The following is a 20,834-nucleotide window of genomic DNA, read 5'->3' on the forward strand; positions in this document are numbered from 1 at the left end:
GCATGGTGACTATGTTGATAAGTAATGTGCACCAGTGACATAGTACTGGTGCTACGCCCATGGAATGAAGTTTGTCCGTGGGAGCTCTCGTGACCTCACTTTTTGGTTAACCCTCATATAGAGCCAACTCTAGGTATACTTGTAGCACTGGCTTAGCCTTTCGAGGTAATGTGGTAGCGAAGACAATCTTTCCCATGAGAAGCCGACGTAGCTGGGGTAGGAAAATTTTATTGGCAGCATTTATAAATGCACGTTTCATCTGCAAGGGGAAGGGGGGGGGAAGCTGATGTGCAGAGTTGCATACGAGGCACTGAGGATCTCAACTCTTGAAAGTGGTCATGATTAGGATGAGAATGTGCTCATCTGATGCATGCATGCTCTTCGAGCTTGGAACTACTAGAGCAGTGCAAACAAATGTATGGCGTACTGCAGTGCCGCCATTGCCATTTCCACTAAAAAGTGCCAGGCAATGAATGTGCAATTGAAGGAAGTGTGTACTCCCGTTTTTCTTTTGGGGGTGCGTGGAAGTGGGAAGGTCAGACTGAGGGAACTCATATTTATAAAGGACTGCACATGTTTTCTCCATTAAAATGGCCACCATGATATTTGAAGGCCACATGCAAAATCAAGCGGCATCCAACATGACCATCGCATTTTTACGACAAACTCTACTATTTACGACAACGAATGACGCTTAGCTTTAAAATTTAAGTACAACTCAAGCCATGAACGTTCATCACTTCTCTTGAAGTTGCGTACTTTTGTTAAACTACAAAACAGACAGGTTTAAAATTAATGACCGCCTTCGGCCACGATAACGAAAGAGCCGCGTCGACCACGGTGCCACCGTCGACTGTACAGGGTGTCCGGGGGCTGGGAGGACTGCAAGCTTGTTTGGACCCTGGGTTTGGACCCTGGAATTGCCCTCCATCCCCCCCCCCCACAGCATGCAGGGGCTTTGTTCTCCTCTGGGTGGCGACGGACGACGGCGACGAAGAACGACACACTTCACCGGCTGCAAGCAGGACGGCCGACGGCTCGTTGTATACGCCCGGCGACAATAATAAAAAAAGTCCGGCAACGAGGCTCACAGCTTGCCCGCGAGGACGTTTCTGGCCATCTGTTCGGCTGCCTGGGGGGCGTCGGCCGGAACCTGCAAACAGGATTGGTCGATCTTCAGAGGGAGAGCCACCGACTGGTTCGCCAGAACCCCCTCCCGATTTCCCTCGCGGGAAACGGGGCTCGCTGACGAACTGTTTGCACGGGCGGCTCTTTCGCGAATTGAAAGCGATCGAATGTGAAGCGTACGGTTCAGATGCAGGTATTGAATGTACTCGTTTCTTTTGCTTTGCTGCTCGGGCTGGGCTAGGTTCCCTCGAAACGACGGTTGGCTCATAACTTTGCGTAGCATGAAACGAGTTTGTTCGACAGCTGCAGTTCGTATTTACTTCTATACTCCGCGACAACTTTTTTTGGCAATGCAGTGGAAGGTACGTCCCGCGTCCCCTCTCCCATTTTGAGTATGCGCGGGCTCTCCTCCTCTCCCCGGAAGTGGGGAGAGGAGGAGAGCCTACCTACACTCAAAATGGGAGAGGGGACGCGGGACGTACCTTCCACTGCATTGCCAAGAAAAGTTGTCGCGGAGTATAGTCGTCATCGAGAGTTACCGGGCGGTGTCGCGCGTCGGGAATCGCACTCAAGCTACAGCGAAGAGATCGCCAATGATGGCAGCGGGAAGCCACTGTTCCACTCCCGGCGTCGGTTACAATCGCAGAAATCAGCTTTTGGACGCGAGCCGCAAGGTCGGCGTCATTTCGAGTGGCTCGGGTTCCTACCATGTGCCCGGCCTTGAGCATCCAGAAAAGAGCGAGGTTCTTGTAGGACTTGTAGAAGGCGGCCGTGGCTCCGTCGACCAGCAGCACTCGCTTCTGGGCCCCCCGGAACCCCGTCATGCCAGGCCAGTTCAGTCGGTCCAGCCACTGGAGGGTGCCTGCAACCGTTCTTGGCCGAGTCCAGTTTCTTTTTGACATTGATCGCCCGGCACGAGTTAGGTCGCCATAATAAATTCCGAGCCAGACGTGTCGCGCGAGAGTGGGATGCGGCATCAAACGAGGCTCGTAGCAACGAACGGCACCCAAAAACGATCTTGGGGATGCACCGTACTAAAGTCGCGGTCGTTGCGGTACACTGCGTCGATTTTTTTGCGCTACGTACGTTAGGACCAAGGCACAGTGCCAGAACTGCAAGGAACGCCACTAACTACTGCCGCTAACAGGGTTAGCTTTGGGGGTGAGGGTAAGAAGGAGGCACGGTAAACTTCCTCTCTTTCTCCTGCATATGATGCAGCAACACTTCGTGAATAGCATTTCCGTGTTTTTTTATGTGGCCAGAGGACGGTGTGGGACAGAAAATTCGCCACGAATGCTGCGTCAGCGTTCGTTTCGAGATTCACATTCAGTCGATGACAACGCTATTCCCAAGTGAATGTTGACACGGCACTCTGGTCTAATCTGCGCTCTGCATCGGTCTCCAGAAGATAATGTAGACAATCCAGCTGAGTGTCTTTGCTATTTAGGTGTGGGTTGCAGTTGACAGTTTTCTCTTGGTCAAATAACTGCATTGAAGTTGAAAGAGAAGAGGGTGAATTCTCTCATACATTTCCCCTCTTGCCTAGAGCATTGCTGTGCCGGAACACTGTGTTAGCTATTCGCCGACTTCCCGAGCTTTGTGCGTAAACATCTGCAGAGGCCATCATTTAACATCCGGATTTATCTTCGGGTCAAATAGAGTTTGCCAGCTGATTGCGCCGTCGTTGAAATCCACCGAGCCATTTGACCTGAAGTGGAACATGGATGAACGCCATGTGCCCTAGATATTGCATTAAAAGACGGTGCACTTATGCACCACAGCGGTAAATCAATTCTAGGGGCTGCCTGGTGCAGCATTCACTTGAACCTAACACTGATGCAGCGATGTTCCACTAATATAACGCAAAAATAGTGCCTACTCGGCAAGGTCAATGCCATTTCCAGTACTGACTACCAGTGCTGAGGTATGTGTGAACAGGCCTTGGAACCACCTTCTCCCAAGAAACCGTAAAACGACGCTTGGAAGCCCGTCAACTGATGGCGGAGAAACCGTAAAACGACGATTGGTGAACTAAAAACGGCTATGCCTTGACTATCGTTCTAAAGATCAAGTGACAATCATTTCGGGCCATCGGCTTTACGGCAGAAAGAGCTTTGAGGGCAACGTTCCCGTGTCAAGTATATTGGTGATTTTTGTCTCGTGTTTTTCGCCTACTCTCGCGGCTTGGTCTTTCGTCGCCAGTCGCTGTGAATATCCGATTAGCTCGGGAAAACCGGTGGGCAAACCTGCCGCTACGGCTTTCTGTTCCAGCCGCTAGGTGCCGTCGATTTCGTGGAAGTTGTCAATACTCTCGGATGGGTATGCTGGGTTGTGCCAAGGTCGCGCGGTGGTGGTGGAACACTCACCGAGGGCGTCGACGATGAGATCCAGCTGGCCTCCGTAGACCACCACACGGATGTCGGTCTCGTTCAGCAGCCTGTCCACTGCGCACGTTGTGCCATAAGGACGTGAGCCCCAGCAATACAGGGCCATGTAAGAAAAAGACCTCGTCTCTCGCTCGTTGCAGTAGCATATGCGGGGCCTTTTGCATTGCATTCCTGCCTGTATATTGGCAATAATACTTTATTATTCCGTGCCTCTGTACGACCGAAGGCTCGATACAATGCACAAGCATTGAAACAATGTGGACAACACAGATGGGAGAATGATATGGTTGTAATGGGTAAAGCAAAGTTTTAAGTTTGTGTTTGAAAGAATTTGTAAAGGCATCTGAATACGTATTTGGTGAAATGGCGTTGAAAAACATTTGCAAGCGGGTGATCGGACACGTCTTTTCCTGAGAAGGATAAAACAATGGAGTGTGCTAAAATGCAGAGGCGCACGAAAGTTCAGGGTGTAGCAAGCCGCTATGCATTTGTTTGTGTATTCAATGTGACAGTAAAACACCTAATGACAAAACATTTAGTATTCTTAGCTTGAAGGGAGTATGAAACAAGCTGCCAGTGAGGAAATGGACAACCTTTCTTTACCGGTTCAGCGTGTCGTGACTAGGCTCATGTTTTCGGATAAAACCGAGGAAATCACCAAAAGGCTTGACTGGTAATATTTTCGTCCATTCAGATCAATTCGAGGAACTGCACTTTAAGGGGCACTCAAGTGCTTTCTGTAGAAGCTTGTTTTCAATGGCATATTGTTTGTTGGGCTTTAGTCAATAAAAATGACCAGTTCTAGATGGCAAGACATCCAGTAGACTCTCAACAATAGAAATACATGGGCACTATTTTCTCTTGGGGGGGGTGTCCCTTTCATTTTGCGTGCAAAGTCTGAATTGGGCAGAATGCGTTTAGTCCGTATATTATTTGCATATGCATACATATTTGTTAGTTTTGTCTCGAGTTAGCTCATACACTTATGGATTGAGCGATAGGACAGGATATTTTCATGATAAATTTAGCGGCCTATTCGTTTAATGCTTTTTCATAACGAACAACTCTGAAAAGGCCAAAATCAGCTGTACAAGACATTCTGCGTTAAAACATGACTGTATATTTCACAGTCTGGCGAGAAGGCAGATTCGGCGGCCGTTGGGAGAGGTCACTCCAGTTTCAAATTTTCGACGAAACCTTTTCTAAATACGAAGAAGTCCCTTTTTAAGCCGTCGGTACTAGCATTCATGGGTAGGTTTATGTGGGGATATTATATTTTTATTCATAATTTCCGAGAATTAAGTTTTAATTTATTTACTGCAATATCTTTGGAGCGTTGTAGGCAGTGCAGAGGGAAGACGAATAAATGTGGCAAAAGGGAGAAAAATAGAAAGTAAGTGCAGTTGTGGAACGCTTGTGCAGAAATAATTATTAACGGCAGTTTTATACAAATTTAACGAGGGTGTTGGTACTAATGATTTCGGCAGGTGATCCCACTCTGATGATGTTCCAGGCACGAAGGAATTGTCATAGGCTCTGGTCTGACAGTGAGGAATGGCAACTTGGAGCTTGCAATTGACGCATTGAGAAGATGTTCTTCTAGGTAGGATTAGTAGGATACATAGTTTGTAAAAAATACGGACCTTAAGAAGAAATAGAGCCCAAATTTTTTAATAAAAGAAAACCTAATAAGCTCTTCCCAAAAAGCTTTTCACTCTTTCCACCTTAGCAAAGCAAACGCTGGACACAAAATGAGTCCCTGCTTGCCTCCTCTCTGGCGTTTGCTCCGCCGAGGTGGAGAGAGTGAAAGGCTTTGTGGGAGTAGCTCGTCTCACTTTCCTTTGCCCACAACAGAGAAGGGTTACGACGAAACGACCACTGGTTCCCGCGGTGCGGTTTCTCTCTCGACTGTCAGCTCACGCCAAACAGGAAGTGCTTCCCTCCTCTCGTGCGCGGTGCGTGTCGTCGTCTCACCTGTGGCGACGGCGGGCAGCAGGAAGTCCTCCTGGAGGTGTTCAAACACTCCCGTGGACTGGCCTGCAAGAGGGGAAGGCCAAACAATCGAGCGGCATTGGCTTTCCAATGTGAACGCGAAAAAGCACAAATTCAAACATCGACGCTTGACAGACGACCGAAGGACGGGGCCACGGTGCCAGACTCGGGGGCCGGAGTGGGGCGCTGATTTGGCTCGAGCACCGTGTCGACGTCCAGCCGAGGTCAGCATTAGATCGGCAAAAGGCGCGAGAATCCCCGCCAGACGTCGACGCGATGCTCGTGTCGAACGTGCGACCCATGCCGGTGGACGGTAGGGGACGTAGAAACGACGGGAGGGTTGGGTGAACACACTACAAGTGAAATCTCATTAGTTTGAACTTGATGGGGCCAAAACTTTGTTTGAATAATGCAAAGTTTGAATTACCGGGAGTTTCCTTCCTAGGAACACATAGGACGGGTCCTACATGTGAGTTTGAATCATCCACCAGTTTGAATTAACGAGATTCCACTGTACTTCACTTCACCGTAACTTGGCAAAGGGGGACTGCTACAAAGTCGAAATGTGGGACGGCCCCCGCCAAAGGTGCGAGAATGAGGGCGTTACCCGAGCGGTTGGAGAATGGGGAAAGGAGGAACTCCCCTCTTACCCGGACCTTCTGTGCGTCCCGGACGTCGCTTTCGGCTCCCTGGGACATTAGCCCGTCGCTCGAAATTCTTACGAAAGTGGCCGTCCTCTTCCTCCCGCCTGTGGTTTCGACAGCACCGCACAACCGGCGAGATAAGAGTATTGTTGAGTGTCTCTTTCCGACGCGCCGATTGGCTCGCCAGGACCGTAGCCTTCGCCGTTTGCCAAGTTACGGCGAGAGGAGCGACTCGCAGTGACTGGATGTACTCACCCCCCCAGGAGACGTTGGCCGGGATGACGCTTAGCTTGTCTCTGATTGGCCCGTTCATGAGGGCAGAGAGGCTGTCAGCGTAGAGCGGGGCCACGTGGCGCTCGAACGCCCTGTCTGCGGGGAGGCAAAGGCGGTGACGGGCGACGGAGATTAGCAGTGTGGAATGCGCCCACTCTCGCCATTTCCAACGTCGGTGGTTTCGGCATCGATAGCGATGCCAAGCCATCGAAGCTGGAGACGACTCAGCCTCTCATGGCGGTTATGTTTCAGACAAATCAAATCTCGTTTTGAAGTCTCGGGAATAATTTAATACATACAGTATGGACCGGAATGTACAAAGGCTCTCTTAGCCATTATAGTTCCGTTTCAGCTGTTTTCTCGGTATCTTTTCTTAAATTATTTGGGCAACACTTTGGTGTTGCTATCGACGTGGGACACGTGTGCCAGCCTTCAATCGACCACATGACGCTCAAAAGTTTTGCTGTTTCTGCTTGGCTAAACTTTATACCCCGATACTCCCTCCCGACAACAAAAATATGCTTTCGAGTTGCTTGTCTCTAGTAAACGTTGCGTCGTAACTTTGGGAAGGCCCATTTCCGCAGCCTGTTCGAAGAGTGCAACCTGTTTGGCCCATGCGGCACATTCTTAAAATGCGAGCCAAGTTTAGGCGCGCCTCATGGTGTACTCACGCAAGACGTGCCCCTCTGGAAAGGACACGGTACCATGCCCAAACTGCTTGGACTGCTGTGCCAGGATGTTGTACCAATCCACCCCGTTGGTCAACTGAAAGAAGGCTGCACTGAACACTCGCTGAGCAGGGGCGGTCACGAGGTCCATTTGTCGCAGAGAACAGAGGCACAGAACAGACCCTTGAAGACTCGCGTCTTGTCATTCCAATGCAAGACAGGACGGACACTAACAGCATTTTACGTCTGTTGCACCTTATGTTTCTGCATCCTTAAAGGGAAGATGGGGCACTTCTGCATTTGCGAAAAAGCGCTTGAATTGCGTCCATTTGGCCTTTAGAATAACAGATATCGCAATTATGTATTAATGCGACGTGCCGGAGAGCCATAAGAGCAATTTCGAAATAGGGCTGAAGCCCCGCCTCCCTAGCCTTGGGCAGCCAAAAGATCCGTCGGTGACGTCACGTACAGCGACTGTCTTTCGCGTTTTCTCGCGTTTAACAATACTTGCACAGCAAATGGTTTGGGTATTCGGGTTCACGGGTTAAAAAAACACTAGAATTCACTTCTAACTCATTTTTTTCAAGAAGCTCCATAGCTTCCCTTTAAGGCATACTTGTTGAAGGACTGGTCGCACACTACTCGCAGGCTTGACTGTTGTGCCTGGAATGCGTCGCCGCCTGGTGTGTTTACCGACTCTAACTCACCCATGCATTCAAAGCAATCTCGAAGTGGAAACGAATGAAGTTGGCGTGTTACGCTGTCTGATGTTGCGATCCTGGCGGTCGGCGCCTCAAGTCCCGAAAATAAATGCGAGCGTCGGTGTCGTCGCGGAGTCCCGACTCCAGGCTGCCGAGGCCTCCTTGGAGTGAAACTGGAGAGCAACATGCAGCAGAATGGGTGTCTGCTGCAGGAACACCACCAGGGTTGTGGCCGGCGACAACAAGACGCTTTTACGACATCATCGAGCGGAAATCGAGGGACCGCTTTTTGAGACGTGGTAAACACACCAGTGGGAGACGTGTTCTAGGCGCCACAGTCGCAAAGAAAACACCTTGTTAGTGCTCTTCACGGCGTTTCTGTATTACCAACCGACAACAGATGGGCGGACTCTTTTTTTTACACGCGGTCAAGTATCCAGCGAATTGTGTTTGTCACGTCTGCGACCAGTGTCGGTTGCACATTTGCTTACTGGGAGCAGACTGATGGCTAGAGGAAGACTCGATTACCTCGCGGGCGACAAGCTTCGACGAAGACGCGACGTGAAGAAGGAGAGAAGACTGTTTGCGACAAAGAAACGAGTGATTCTGGCATTGTTACTCGCAGCTCTTCCCTGATTTCACGAATGTACCGCTTTTTGTTTCCACACGTTTAACATCTCTGGTAACGATGTAGAAGCCCTATAGTTCAAGGTTCTCATTTTGTAGTTGGAAGAAGCTAAAAGTTGCCGAGTTTACTGCTACACGTGTTTTCCACAATATAAATGAACTTTCTCTTTATCATGTAAGCTGATCTTTGTGACCGAGTCACATGAAAAAAAAAAAAAAGTAACCTTTGAATGCGGTATATTTATGGCTGAAATAAAGGTGAACTGGTGACATGACCAAGAAGAAAAACATGGAGACTAGAAACACCAGAGAGCACGAACTAAAGATCATATAGAATGCAGCTTTGAGAATAAACTTGCCGCCGTGTTTGCAACAGTGTCATGTTTGTTACCCTCTGTGTGTCCCTCGTCTGGGTTTTTCGATTTGAACATACATTCTCATTACTCAATGTCGTACAAAGCGACAGCTGTTAATTTGTGATGAAATCGGTAAGAAACTAGCCAGGCAAAGAAGACCGCTTTGATTGTTGCATCACTATACAATCAAAACGGTAATTACTGGCCCAAATTTTTTTTTCTCCAGAAAAAAGAAAATTTCAGTGTCCTTTTGTTGTGGACTGAATTCCTGAAAGTACGTTTGACACCAGTTTGTCGACATCCCTTAGTACAAACCAAGAGCTGCTCGTTACTCTTTGCACAAGGTGCAACTGGGGCCACCAAATGTGCAATGCTTCAGAGTGGCACCACTTCAATGGTCCTCTTAATTAAAATTGTTGTCGCCAGTTACCTGAATCTTTACGTGAAAAGACGAGAAATGCTTTTTCACCCTTCAGAAATGTTCTAACAGTCCGGAATGAACCAAACTGATATGACCCGAGCTTCCTAACGTCGTATCCAAAGTTCAAAAAGCCACATTTTCTAATGGTAGCAATCTCCGAATGCTTCTGCTCTGTACCAGGCAACAAAATGGCGGTTCCAAAAAGACGTTCAGGGAATGAAGGTGTTTATCCTTTAGAAAGGCTACTCTACAGGATTTTTGAGCTACCTCAACGATCAATACTTTCTGACTCCCCAGCCTTTACCCTTTCCAGTATGCTATATAGTATTGCAACATTCATAATAGCTATTGTGAAATCGGTAAATGGAAAATGATGCAGAAACCAACAATAAATATGCCCACACTTTTCAGTGCCGTGATGTCATTGGCAAGCAGGCTTGCCAGTCGAGTAAGCAGACTAAAAAATGGAACATGCCAATCATTTGTTCCATGCTGGAGTGTGGTTACTGGAGTAAGCTTCCAAAGCATTCATTTGACACCATGAAACTGCTTCGAACCAGTTGGGAAGAAATTCTACAGTCCAAAGAGTGAACCCCTGCGTTCCGCTGACGTAACTTTTTCGTTGTTGCCAGTAGAGACTTTCATTTTGAAAAACACGGTGAGGTCTAAAGCTGTAAATTCAATAACTTCGTGAAAAAACAATATTTTGACCTAATATTTGGGATACTATTTGAGCGATGTTTGTTGGTGATTAAACATGAGGAAGATGCATAGAAAGGGGGAACAGACAACGAGTTTAGCTAAATTTCGAGCAATCTTGTTTTGTGACTACAGTCTGTGACAGGTCAAGAACGAAGTGGAAGCTCCTCCCACCTCTTTCCACTTTAGCAGAGCGAATGCTGAAGAAAATGTCGCCTCCCCTTCAGCGTTCTCTTTGCTAAAGTGGAAAGGGGTGGGAGGAGCGTTCGCTTCGTTCTTGACCTGTCACCGACTATAGGTGCATCCACTGGTAACATCTGCAGCGAGAGACTTCCCAGTGTCGAGCCATGGCTGAGGCTTACGGTTTCGACGAGGTCTTCGGCGGTGGTCCAGAGCTGGGTGGCCTTGACAAGCTTTCTATGATCGAGGGCATCCCTGATGCTGAGCACCACATGATGCAGTGACAGCAGGTCTCCTTTGTCCAGCATTGACTGCACATGCACGACAGACGCCTTAGGCTCAATGTACTGTCTACAGCCACGGGTCACTATAGAGCATTTTCGCTAACTAGACTTCTGTAAACAAACAGCAATCGTTAAAGATTTTTTCTTCCTTTTCTTTTTAAGAACAAGATTTTTGGGGGATTTTGATGCAGTCTGCATTAGGGTCTCCAGCCCACGGGCCAGGTCCAGCTTGCGCATGGCTGCGGTCTTTCCAGTGACACGACCCGCAGTGCAAAAATAAACGCAAAATTTTAAAAAGGCAGTGAGGCACACGAAACGCACAAATAAATATTGGAAAGAATGAGAGAAGACTACATTAAAATGTGGGTTCTCGCCATATTCATCGCACACTATCATCACCGATTGTAGTCCCCCGTTTCATGCCTGTGTAACTACCGTAGAACACCGCGCATCCGCCCATTCCACATTAAGCGCCCATACCCAAATTTGTAAGATTTGAGAAAATATGCACAGTACATTTATATGTAAAATTGATGACCGGACAGGCGCCCATCCCCCATTTTTTCACAATTACCTCTAAATTTTGAGTGGGCGCTTGCCCAGTATTTTACGGTCTGTTAAGGGGGGACACTACCCAGAAAAGTCAACTTCTGTATACCGCTTGCTTGATTTCAATCAAATTTGCAGTGAAAGTATATATGAGTGGAAACACCATCCCTGCCAAATTTCATTGTCCTATGCCAATTCTGTAACTTGTTACAATATGGAAGTCAGTGTGTTTGCATAGGAAAACTATCACTTTAAAATAATATAAAAACTTGTAATTTTTATGTGTAATATATGGTCGTAGGAATACCCGTAGCACATTCCCAGCTAGTTATTTTGCATTGTTTTTCATAAGTATAACTCCCTAAGAAGATTAGAACTTTGTTTTACGTGCAAGTTTTTTTTTTTACAAATGTTGCTTTTTAGCATTAAAGAAAGTTAGAGTAGAAAAACTAACCAGCCAAGCATGTTCCTCACAAAATTCTATCCCAGAAAACCACCTAAGAATAATTCTTTATTGTGTAATAGAAAAATGATAGTTTTCCTAAAGTGTAATTTATGCCGAAAAGTGGAACGGGGAAAAATGCATTCACCTTTTCTTTAGCATCGCTTGACCGAAATTAATTTATAAAAAATGAACTATGCTGTGTAAACTAATGGAACTTTCTGGGAATACTCTCTAGGTGTTGGTGGATGTTAGTATGGCAATTTTTCAAAATCAACCTTTTTTGCAGAAATGTTTTTTTCTGGGTAGTGTCCCCCCTTCAAATTAATTTGCGTTCTCAATCCTGCTTAAAGGGCAACTCCGCTCAATTCCGAAAAAATTAGGCTTACATGTGATTCAAATTCACAAAGCACTACTAGACAACTCTACGTCTTCGGATTCGCGAAATGTGGAATATTATTTGTGTAATCCTAATTTAAACATCAGCTGATACCGAAACCGAAACTTCGGTTGCGTCAGGCAACATTGGTCTCGGGTCGTCGGAGTCATGGCCACGTCACGTCGAACCACGTGGTCTTGTGACGTTCGTGGGGGCGAGGGACAGGACATGCGACACGGGCAGGTCGCTTCGCATGGCATGGACGGTGATGGCCCGGGGGAGAGAGGGAAGGGGAGAAGACGAAAGAGGAGAAGGGGAGCGGAGAAACAGACCGATAAGCGCGCAGGGCAGCGCAAACTAGCGCATCCGTGTACTGTGATCCCGTGAACGCCCAGTCAGCCAACACCGGGAGGAGAAACTCGTGACGTCATCGTTCAATTTCGCTCTGAGAAGTAAAAACAAACAAAACGTGAGAATGACGTAGTCATGCCTCTGACGTAGTGGCTCAATGTCGGCTGCTCCAACTCCGTGGCATTGACTGCGCTGATGATTGCGCCTTGCACCGCACGCTAGAGTCGGCAGATTTCGGCGACTTGGCTCGCTTGAAGGTTTGCTGGCTAGTTTATTAAATATATAAACGGAATCAAATCGTAATATTTGACATGGGGTCTTCCTATATGATACTGAAGAGGGCTATATAGTTTTCTAAATATCAAAAATGAAGCGGAGTTGCCCTTTAATGTCCTGTGTCATAACTATTGCATGTTTTTATCAGCAGATCTGCCTTTCCTTAATCTTCTGCCCTGTGCGATCACCCCAAAGCTTCTATGCACTCCGATTTGTGCCTATGAGTTACCTGGGCCACAATTATTTTTAATGTCATAAGTAACATTTTGAATTTAAAAATAAAAGTACTATATGTACAGGGAGTTCCCAAGAGAAGAGAACAGTGTTTTTTGGCCCGAGTAAATAAATTATTCATTGCAGAAAGCTCAATCTTTGTGAGAATGTGGATCTAGTGGTTGGGATAGGATGTGAAAGTTTCAGTGCACGACGTTACCTGGATCGAAAGATAATTGAGAAAAACTATATTTCTCTATGACCCGCTGCCACCTAAGCCTCAGATCGTCAAAACAAAGAAAGGACGCCGTGGACGCCAGTAGCATCTGCTTCAAAGAAAAAACTTGTCATCAAGAAAGAAAACAATATCTTCTTTCTTGCTGACAAGTTTTTTTTCTGAAATATATGTTACAGGCATCCTTGGTGTCATTTCTTGTTTTGACGATCAGGCGAAAATCAGCCGATTTCCAGCGGGATTATGGAACTGGTCCCAGTTGGAAATAAGGCGATCCAGCTGGACTGCTGGACTCCCTTGCTACGCCACTGGTTGCAGTAGATAGCATTACAAAAGCCTCTGAAAAATTCTGTGTCACCTTAACAATAGACCTTTTGCAAAGGGTGTGGCACCCAAGGGAATGCAGGGGACTGGCTGTAGAGCTGGCTGTAGCAGTCGACGAAGCCGACCTTGGAGGTGAAGGAGGATATGAGGATGAGGGCAGCCAAGCAACCTGGCTGTAGACATTACCTCGCTACCCTTTGTCTGTGTCTCGTCAGTGTCACGCGGTAGATACTGTGGTTGCAAGGGGGAGCATACAGGACATTGCCATAATTCATTGCATGCTTCATGTGTGGCCTGTTGGGTTTTTCCGCAAAAGGTGTATTGGTCGACAGATGAGCCTTGACACGGTTCAGGGGACCCCCCCAATTGCTAGAGCTTGCAGAACAGTCGTATGCAGTCTGGATATCTGATGCGCTTCGCAATGGCACAGGGAGGAACCCACCATGGTGTAGAGGTACGGTCCCCAGGTGGCCGTGGAGTCGATCGGGGAGAGCCATCCGTCGCCCAGGACCACTCCCCTGAGCTGGCAGCGGATTTGGCCACTGGAAACAGCCTGCAGGTTGGGAGGAATCGAAGTCGCAGCAAGGTCATTCACACTGTCGTGACGTTGTGCACACACTGCCTGTGCCCGGCTGATTTACAACATATTCTGTGCTCCTTGTTTTTAAAAAAAATCGAAGTAGCATTTTTTTTTTTCTATTCATTTGGGACTGAAAGCAGATGGTACAGATGCGAAACGGAAACAGCGCAACCACTGGCCGTTTAATGTACGCACTCGTATGAAGGGCCATGCAGGGACCAGAAATATAATGTCAAAGAGCTAGATGGTGGTGTGTGCAGGATTTTGCAGTTTTCTGTGCTATTTCGTGGCTGCCTATTGTTCTCGTCTTCATCACGTCCTCTGAGCCTTCAAAAGCAATTTCAGCTAACAGTGCCCAAGGGTGTGCTTTCATCGAGGGACATTCCCTCTTGCCTGGACATGAGGTAACATACCGGCCCCCGAAAGCTGGTTGACCTCCTTTGTGCCTCTATTATAAATGTTCTTCTACTCCTTGCACGGGACAGAACATCTTCTGCGACATATTGTGGCCAAGCCTGAACAGTCGAGAGCGGCTTGATTTTTTTGTTGCTGCATGAAAGATTACCTTGTTGAGCGCCAAGGCGAAAATGGCAGCCATCTTGCCTCCATAGGACTCGCCGAAGATATACAGAGGCACAACCTGTGGGAAGAATAGGAGAGTTACTGGAAACTGGGAGGTTGGAACGAAATTTGTACGAGGGATTTCTACAAAGGTGGTGCAACAAAAATATCCGCTTGGCATTCCTTCCCTGTTGACACACACTGGTAGATTGTCGCGATGCTAAAGACTTCTTGTTCCACACAACTGTCACCATAAATTAAGTTGAGATGTTGCCAAAGTGTCGCAATCGCTACACCTTTTACGTTGTCCTTGCACCCAGACCTACTTGACTCGCATCGGTTTTTCAAAACCGAAATCCAACTCGGGTCCCACGAACACTGCCGAGTCGTCATGATGGGCATGCATGAGCGTTAGAAACTCTGAAAGAACGAGCCACGTAATTTCGTATTCAGTCTCGTTGCAAACACGTACTGGCACTCGAATAAGGCATGTTTGAGACATCTTGAACAGCAGTACCACAACAGGTTCGCAATTATCCTTGGCTCTTTGTTGCAAGAAGCAGGGACCAATGACTAACAGATTAACCCTCCCGATGGACTTCCGAGGGCTTCCCAGTGTGGAAACGGCACGTGGGCATTACCTTCCTCTTGTATGAGAAGGCACGTGGTAGCCACCGACCGCGCCTGTGATGGCATCATTATGGTGCGAGGGGGCCCCCCATATGCATTAACCCACATACACAAACACCTGCAGACAGAACTATGGGCACGGGCACATCGCTTTGGAAATTACCTTGCACGTGCAAGTTTTCCTGAATTCTGCTGAAGTAGGCTCGCGTGCCTGTACCTTTTTGTCTGCTCTAGACATTAGTTTAGGCAGGCTAGGTTAGCTTCATTATGTGCGCTTTCCTTTGTGGCACAGTTGCACTGCGGGAAAGCGACCCTGGCAGAGCAGTCACTGTTATTTTGCCACATTGTTAACTGCCCGTTTGATGGCCGAGGCAAGCTCGAATGCTTCGCTGAACATAAATTATACGAGAAGAGATGTCAAAAAGAAGTTGTAATTAAGAACAACAACATACGCTGCCCAGAAATGAGCATGGGCTAAGGGCAGAGGCCTCTGTTGATGGTCAAAATGTCTGCGAGTCTCGCTGCTTTGAAGTCTCGTCTTGTGCCTCTCCTTAGTCGCTGGCGCAACAAAATTAAAACAAAAGACAAAAAAAAAACAAAAAACGGTAGCATAGTCTGTTGCAGGTTAAGAATAGTGGGGCAAGCTCCTCCCTCAAGGCCCTCCACCCTTTCCACTTCAGCGGAGCACAGCCCGGAGGGGGGAAAGCCCCCAATTGTGGCGAGCAGAAAGCTGGGGGGGCCCTGGCTTGTCCCGCTGTCCTAAACCTGCAGCAAACTTCGACAACTGTCCACAGGAGGACAACCATCGCCGGACAGGAGCCAACCTGGAACTCCGGCAGCTTGGTGAGGAAGACCGAGAGCAGGGCCACCAGGTCGTCGGCAATCTGCGACTCGTTACGGGCATAGGCGCCATCATTGGTCACGTAGCTGTAGCCCGCCCCCACGGGGTTGTCCACAAACAGCAGGTTGGCAAAGTGCACCTGCACGTAGAACTGCTGTTCGAACATCTGGAGCCCCGACGAGCAGTAGACCCATTTCCTTGAAGGGTCCGAGTTTTCGCCGACCGCCAACGCGGCTTGTGTCCACCAGATACTCGGGAGTACGCACCCAGGCGATGGCGGACTCGTATAATTGATGTAGCAGTTACTAAATGGCGCACACTTTTGAAACGGGTCTTTTGGTTTTAACAACAATGCCTGGCTTTGTCGTGTTTTGCCAAGGGTGCCGAGGTGGTTTTGGTCTGCACGGTAGGAAAGTGCTCCCCAACGACCTTTGCTCCCTCCCCTCTCGCACTCCTTCCTCCTCCTCCCCTGAAAAGGGCGGGTGCGGAAGCTAGCCTCCGTGGAAAGGAGAAGGGGTTTCCTCCTTTCTGGGTGGCAAGGAGGAAACCTCTTCTCCCGCGGAAAATGGTTTTGTAGGTCGGCCTTTAATGGAGGCATGACGCTCGAGCAAGCTTGACAAGTCTTGGGACAGAGCTGTATCTTACCCATCCTCCAAGAATAGGAGTCGACACTTTTAACCGAACTGTCGCCTTGCGCCTGGCAAGGTTAGGCACGCCTGTTGTGTCGGTAACTTGTATATAAATAGTATGGCTAACACCTCTTGCTGTCCTGAGGTTCTTGAAGTTGTCTTCTACAGTTTAGAGGTTCAACTCCTTCAGCGAATATATCCATCATTATTGGCATAACATTGAAGTAGTTAACATGCTGCTTTTTGGTATTAACCCCCGCATAGATGTCGATTGAACTGGGCAGTGATGTAACCCTGCATTGCACAAGCGTTCTAGTAACGGTGTTAATCCTACACTGAATTCGTTTTCCGAGTTCTGAGCTCTCTCATCGGCTTCACTCGAGATTTTCGTGGGAACTTTCGTGAAAGAAGCTAGTCTTATTGATCTGGTCCTTGCACTCAGAAAAGCTAGTCGTTTTGCACTCCTGGGAAGCCTCGGACAATGTATTCAGTTGGAGGAGAACGTTCAAAGAGCTTGCATTCAGTGACGCTGAGGCTTCTCCTACACGCAGCTCGGCAAAAGTTGTGTCTTAGACTGTACATTGCCCATTCTTAAGGCCCGTTCACACTCTTGCGACCGAGTACGACTGAGAAAGACGAGATCTCTTACAACTTCTTAAATGTTTTTAGAATGAGGGAACACACTGACATTGTGGCGCCCTGGAACTGCATTTCACAAGAGCGAAGGTTTTGCGGGATTTTCGAGGTCAAATGTGCGTAATACCCATAGAAAGGCTCGTTTATAACATTGTCAAAAGTTTTTCGAGCCAAGAAAGAGAGGATAATGCTCGAGAAATAAAAAAAAATATGCCGGACCGCCGAGTTTACACTGCTTCCCAATAGATGACGCCAGTGTGTTTTCTGGTTTAACAAGTTTTAAGGAACCCAGGCTTAGGAGGTCGCAAGCAGTCGCAAGAGTGTGAACGGGCCTTTATTCTTAGGGCAACAGTCTTCGACTGGGCATTGGCAAAACTCTTACCAAAAAAATCTGATGAACTAGTTATAGCTGCTATAGTTAGGCCCTGAAAACACTTACAGTACCGACTGCAATGATGAGTGGAAGCACAGGACAGCATGGCGGTCTTAGACTTACCCAGGAGTGGTTGCGAGGTCTCTGGAACACATCCAGGGGTCCAATTTCGGCGAAATTGCCATACCCTGTTGAGGATGCTCCTGGTCCGCCCTTTGACGAAGAGGCATCCAGGCAATGAATGAATGAATAAATAGACTAATTAGGGCCATAGGAACTGTTGGAGCATTTGGACTGATGCTTCACTTGCACAAGACACGGGGGAAGAATAACTTTTTCTTGCCTTCCACCGAAACCTTTTTGTTAACCGAAGTCAAACGCTGTTATGCATTGCTTGTACATGATATGTGCTAGATTGAGCAAGATCTCCTTCAAATTTGCTAATTGTCACACATATTTTGGTATTATACAGGATGGTGGCAATATGAGCTGGCATTGGCTTTCAGGCTAGCAGCACATAAATCATGTGGCATCCTGTTAAAAAAAAAAGAAGAGTGAATGACATTTTTTGCTGTTCCAGTGTGGCAGTCCGCTTCATACCTTAGCATGCCGGAGGCACCCAGTGCGACATTTTAGCCCTTTTGGCTTACATTAAACTGGGTGCATGCTCGCAGACATTTACGGGTATACCAAATTATTTGAAAAGGGCAATAATTGTAGTCTTTTTTTTTCATGTTGGGGAAGAAGATGGTTCTGCTTATCGAAGGCAGCTCTTGGAAGTGGACACAGGAGCTGATATTAAGTGCTCCGCAACAGGAGGTCACTGTGATAAGGGTGATAGTTCAGTCACGTTTATCAAATATACACAAGGTTCTTGGTTTTCAGGTCGTGTGTGACAAGGTTGATAGGGTTACATCAGACACATTTTTATTCAAGTTGAAATTTGAGGAAACTGACATATCAAAAGATGGGGGCTTTCTGAAAATGAAGTTGTTCAGAAGCACTATATTTTTAATAGCAGGAGTTTTTATGATGAAATTAAGTTACGCACGCTATAGTGCAGTCATGGTTGGTGGCAGGTTAAAAGTTCAATGGAAGCTCCTCGCACAAAGAGGTGGGAGGAGCTTCTATGTTTTATTTATTGCTTAAAATAAAAAAGTATATGGATGTATTGGCCAATTAGGCCAATTACTCTCTGATCCATAACCACAAAAACTAATTTTTTGCAGCCTTTGACATGTCCATGAATCTCATTTAGAGACTTGTGACCTAGACTGATCTGCCCCTCCCCGCTCCCCAATTTTTTAAGCAAACATTGTTTTAAAAAGTGGACAGTATTTTTTTTTAAAGCAAGAAATGTTTTTTAACGAAACTCTCCAACCCCCAAAAATGTGCCTATCTGTCTGTCTGCATTTTCCCGCTAGATGTAGCTGAGAACTTAGGGTTCATGGATTCTGAGGATGGAACAATGCTCGGATTAGGAAGGAGAGGGAAGGAGCGTGATGCGGAGCGCAAGTTCTGCTTCTTGCACGGGGGTTGCGATAATGTCAGAACACCGAGTTCTTATTGGCTGTTTGAAACAATAGTGGGTTGACCTCAAGGCATCTAGCATTGAGGTCTACCCACTATCCTTTCGAAGCCACTCGGAGCTCGGCGTCGTTCTGACGTTACCGCAACTCCTACGCAAGAAGCAGACGAACTTGGGAACAAAAAGATAAGCCACAATAGAAACAGAATTAAGAGAATTCGGGAAAGCCCAATCCTTGGTTGAGGGGACGACCGCACTTGCTTGAGCACATGTTCATGTATTTTCATACCTGAACCCCTTGAAGCGGCAATTTCCTAGAATGGTCCATTCAGTTTCCACGCTAAATTTAACGGGGAAATCGATGTCACGTGACCTACACCTATTCAGTTTCCCCACTAAGTTTAGACGGAAAAGTGACGTCACATTTTCCCGCTACATTTAGCGGACAAGTTGACATCATTTGACCGGTCGTCACGTGGCATATATACCAACTTGGTTTCCCGCCAAATTGAGTAGGGAAATTGGATGTCACCTGACCAAGCACAAATTTAGAGAAATTGACGTCACGCAACCTAATCACAAATTTAGTTTCCCTGCTAAATTTCAGAAAAATTTACATCACGTTTCCCAGGCACGAAGTCAATTTCTCCTTAATTTTTCACTTTCTGAAACGGCTTCTACACGAATTTCTGCTTAAGTCTGCCATTTTTTTTTGTTAATTCGTTTTAGGTACACTACATTTCACTTTTCATTGATGTGCTTTTGCATACATACCAAAGATGTTCTTCAACAAACATCCTTGGTTGCTGAAGAACCTTAGTCTGCTTATGACAAGGGCTTATAATCTGACAGTTTGGGTAGAGATCAAAACACTCCGTTCCTTCCTGGTTTCGTTTTGTCTTCAGTCTCTTGAACGAGGGCTGGCAAATCTTCTACAACGGATATCCCACAACATATTTTCAATGGACTGCCATATTTTCAAAAGTTTCACTAAACCTGTCTGCTTTCTAGACACGTGGGGTTTTGCATGTGACCGACGTCCTCGTCGACTGCTGCTGCGTTCTGCACAAATACGATTTACACTAAAAGCAGATTAACGCGCATCACGTAAGCTAGGCAGAACTAATCAGCTCGCCACTTTGACAAGACCTGCGACTTACATGGCCAGATATTACTGAATACTTCGAGGCTAGGTATGGGTGCGCGCGCACCTCCAAGCTTTTCCATTGCACGCGTGGTTGCTCTGTAAGAGCTCGCGCTCCTCACTAACGTCTAGGTCGCAATGCGAGAGTCACCTGAAGCCAGATGATGAGGGGCGCGCTCTTGTAGCCGTCCCCCGGTTTGTGAGCGTACATAAGCCACCAAAACATGTGGGCATCCTTGCGGACGTTCACGTAACTCCAGGACTCCTTGCCCTCAGCTTCCGCGGTTGCTGCATAAGGCGACGGTTGGGGCAAAGCGGCCAAAACAACGAAAGGAAAGAGGTCAGGAGGAACTTACGGTATCCCAAGGACCCGAGGACGAGCGACAACAGCACGAAGATCATCACCGAGACAGCCATCGCGCAATGAGTGACGCTGAGCTGTTCTGCTTTTTGGCTCTCCGCATCTTATCAGGGCAGGTATCAGGTTCGCGTGCCCGCCTGGCTGGGGCCACGGACAAGCGCATCGGTGCAATGTACGCGCATCCTTCGGAGCAGACGTCGACCGCTCACTGCGCGCACGGACCCCTCCTCGTTACTTCTGGTTTCGGTTTCAGCACCGAACGGCGAACATTTGATAAGGCTAGAGTGATAAGCCAGGCGATGTGGAGCAGATTTTTACTAAAAATCCGGAGAAAGACAAGAGTCAGCGTAGCGGAGACCTCATATCTTTTTTACGTGGCCTGTCCTCTTCGTTTCCGACGCATGCCTACTGATCTCTGTGTG

The 20,834-nt window shown here is 47.4% G+C and overlaps 1 protein-coding gene across 1 annotated transcript; it reads right to left on the reverse strand.

The window, feature by feature from the left end:
* Nucleotides 1–208: 208 nt before the first annotated feature.
* LOC8024966 (retinoid-inducible serine carboxypeptidase) lies at nucleotides 209–20,672 on the reverse strand. The gene is made up of 13 exons (XM_029970678.4): nucleotides 20,408–20,672; nucleotides 20,203–20,339; nucleotides 17,503–17,592; nucleotides 15,725–15,880; nucleotides 14,275–14,349; nucleotides 13,572–13,682; nucleotides 10,259–10,387; nucleotides 7,096–7,189; nucleotides 6,407–6,520; nucleotides 5,490–5,552; nucleotides 3,495–3,572; nucleotides 1,836–1,990; nucleotides 209–1,153 (listed from the first exon to the last, which is right to left on the reverse strand). The coding sequence occupies exons 1-13, from the start codon at nucleotides 20,466–20,468 to the stop codon at nucleotides 1,088–1,090; spliced, it is 1,329 nt and encodes a 442-aa protein (XP_029826538.2). The 5' UTR covers nucleotides 20,469–20,672; the 3' UTR covers nucleotides 209–1,087.
* Between the last annotated feature and the right edge of the window lie 162 nt (nucleotides 20,673–20,834).

Source organism: Ixodes scapularis, unplaced genomic scaffold (genome assembly GCF_016920785.2).
Source record: "Ixodes scapularis isolate PalLabHiFi unplaced genomic scaffold, ASM1692078v2 PGA_scaffold6__148_contigs__length_123643588, whole genome shotgun sequence".
NCBI lineage: Eukaryota > Metazoa > Arthropoda > Arachnida > Ixodida > Ixodidae > Ixodes > Ixodes scapularis.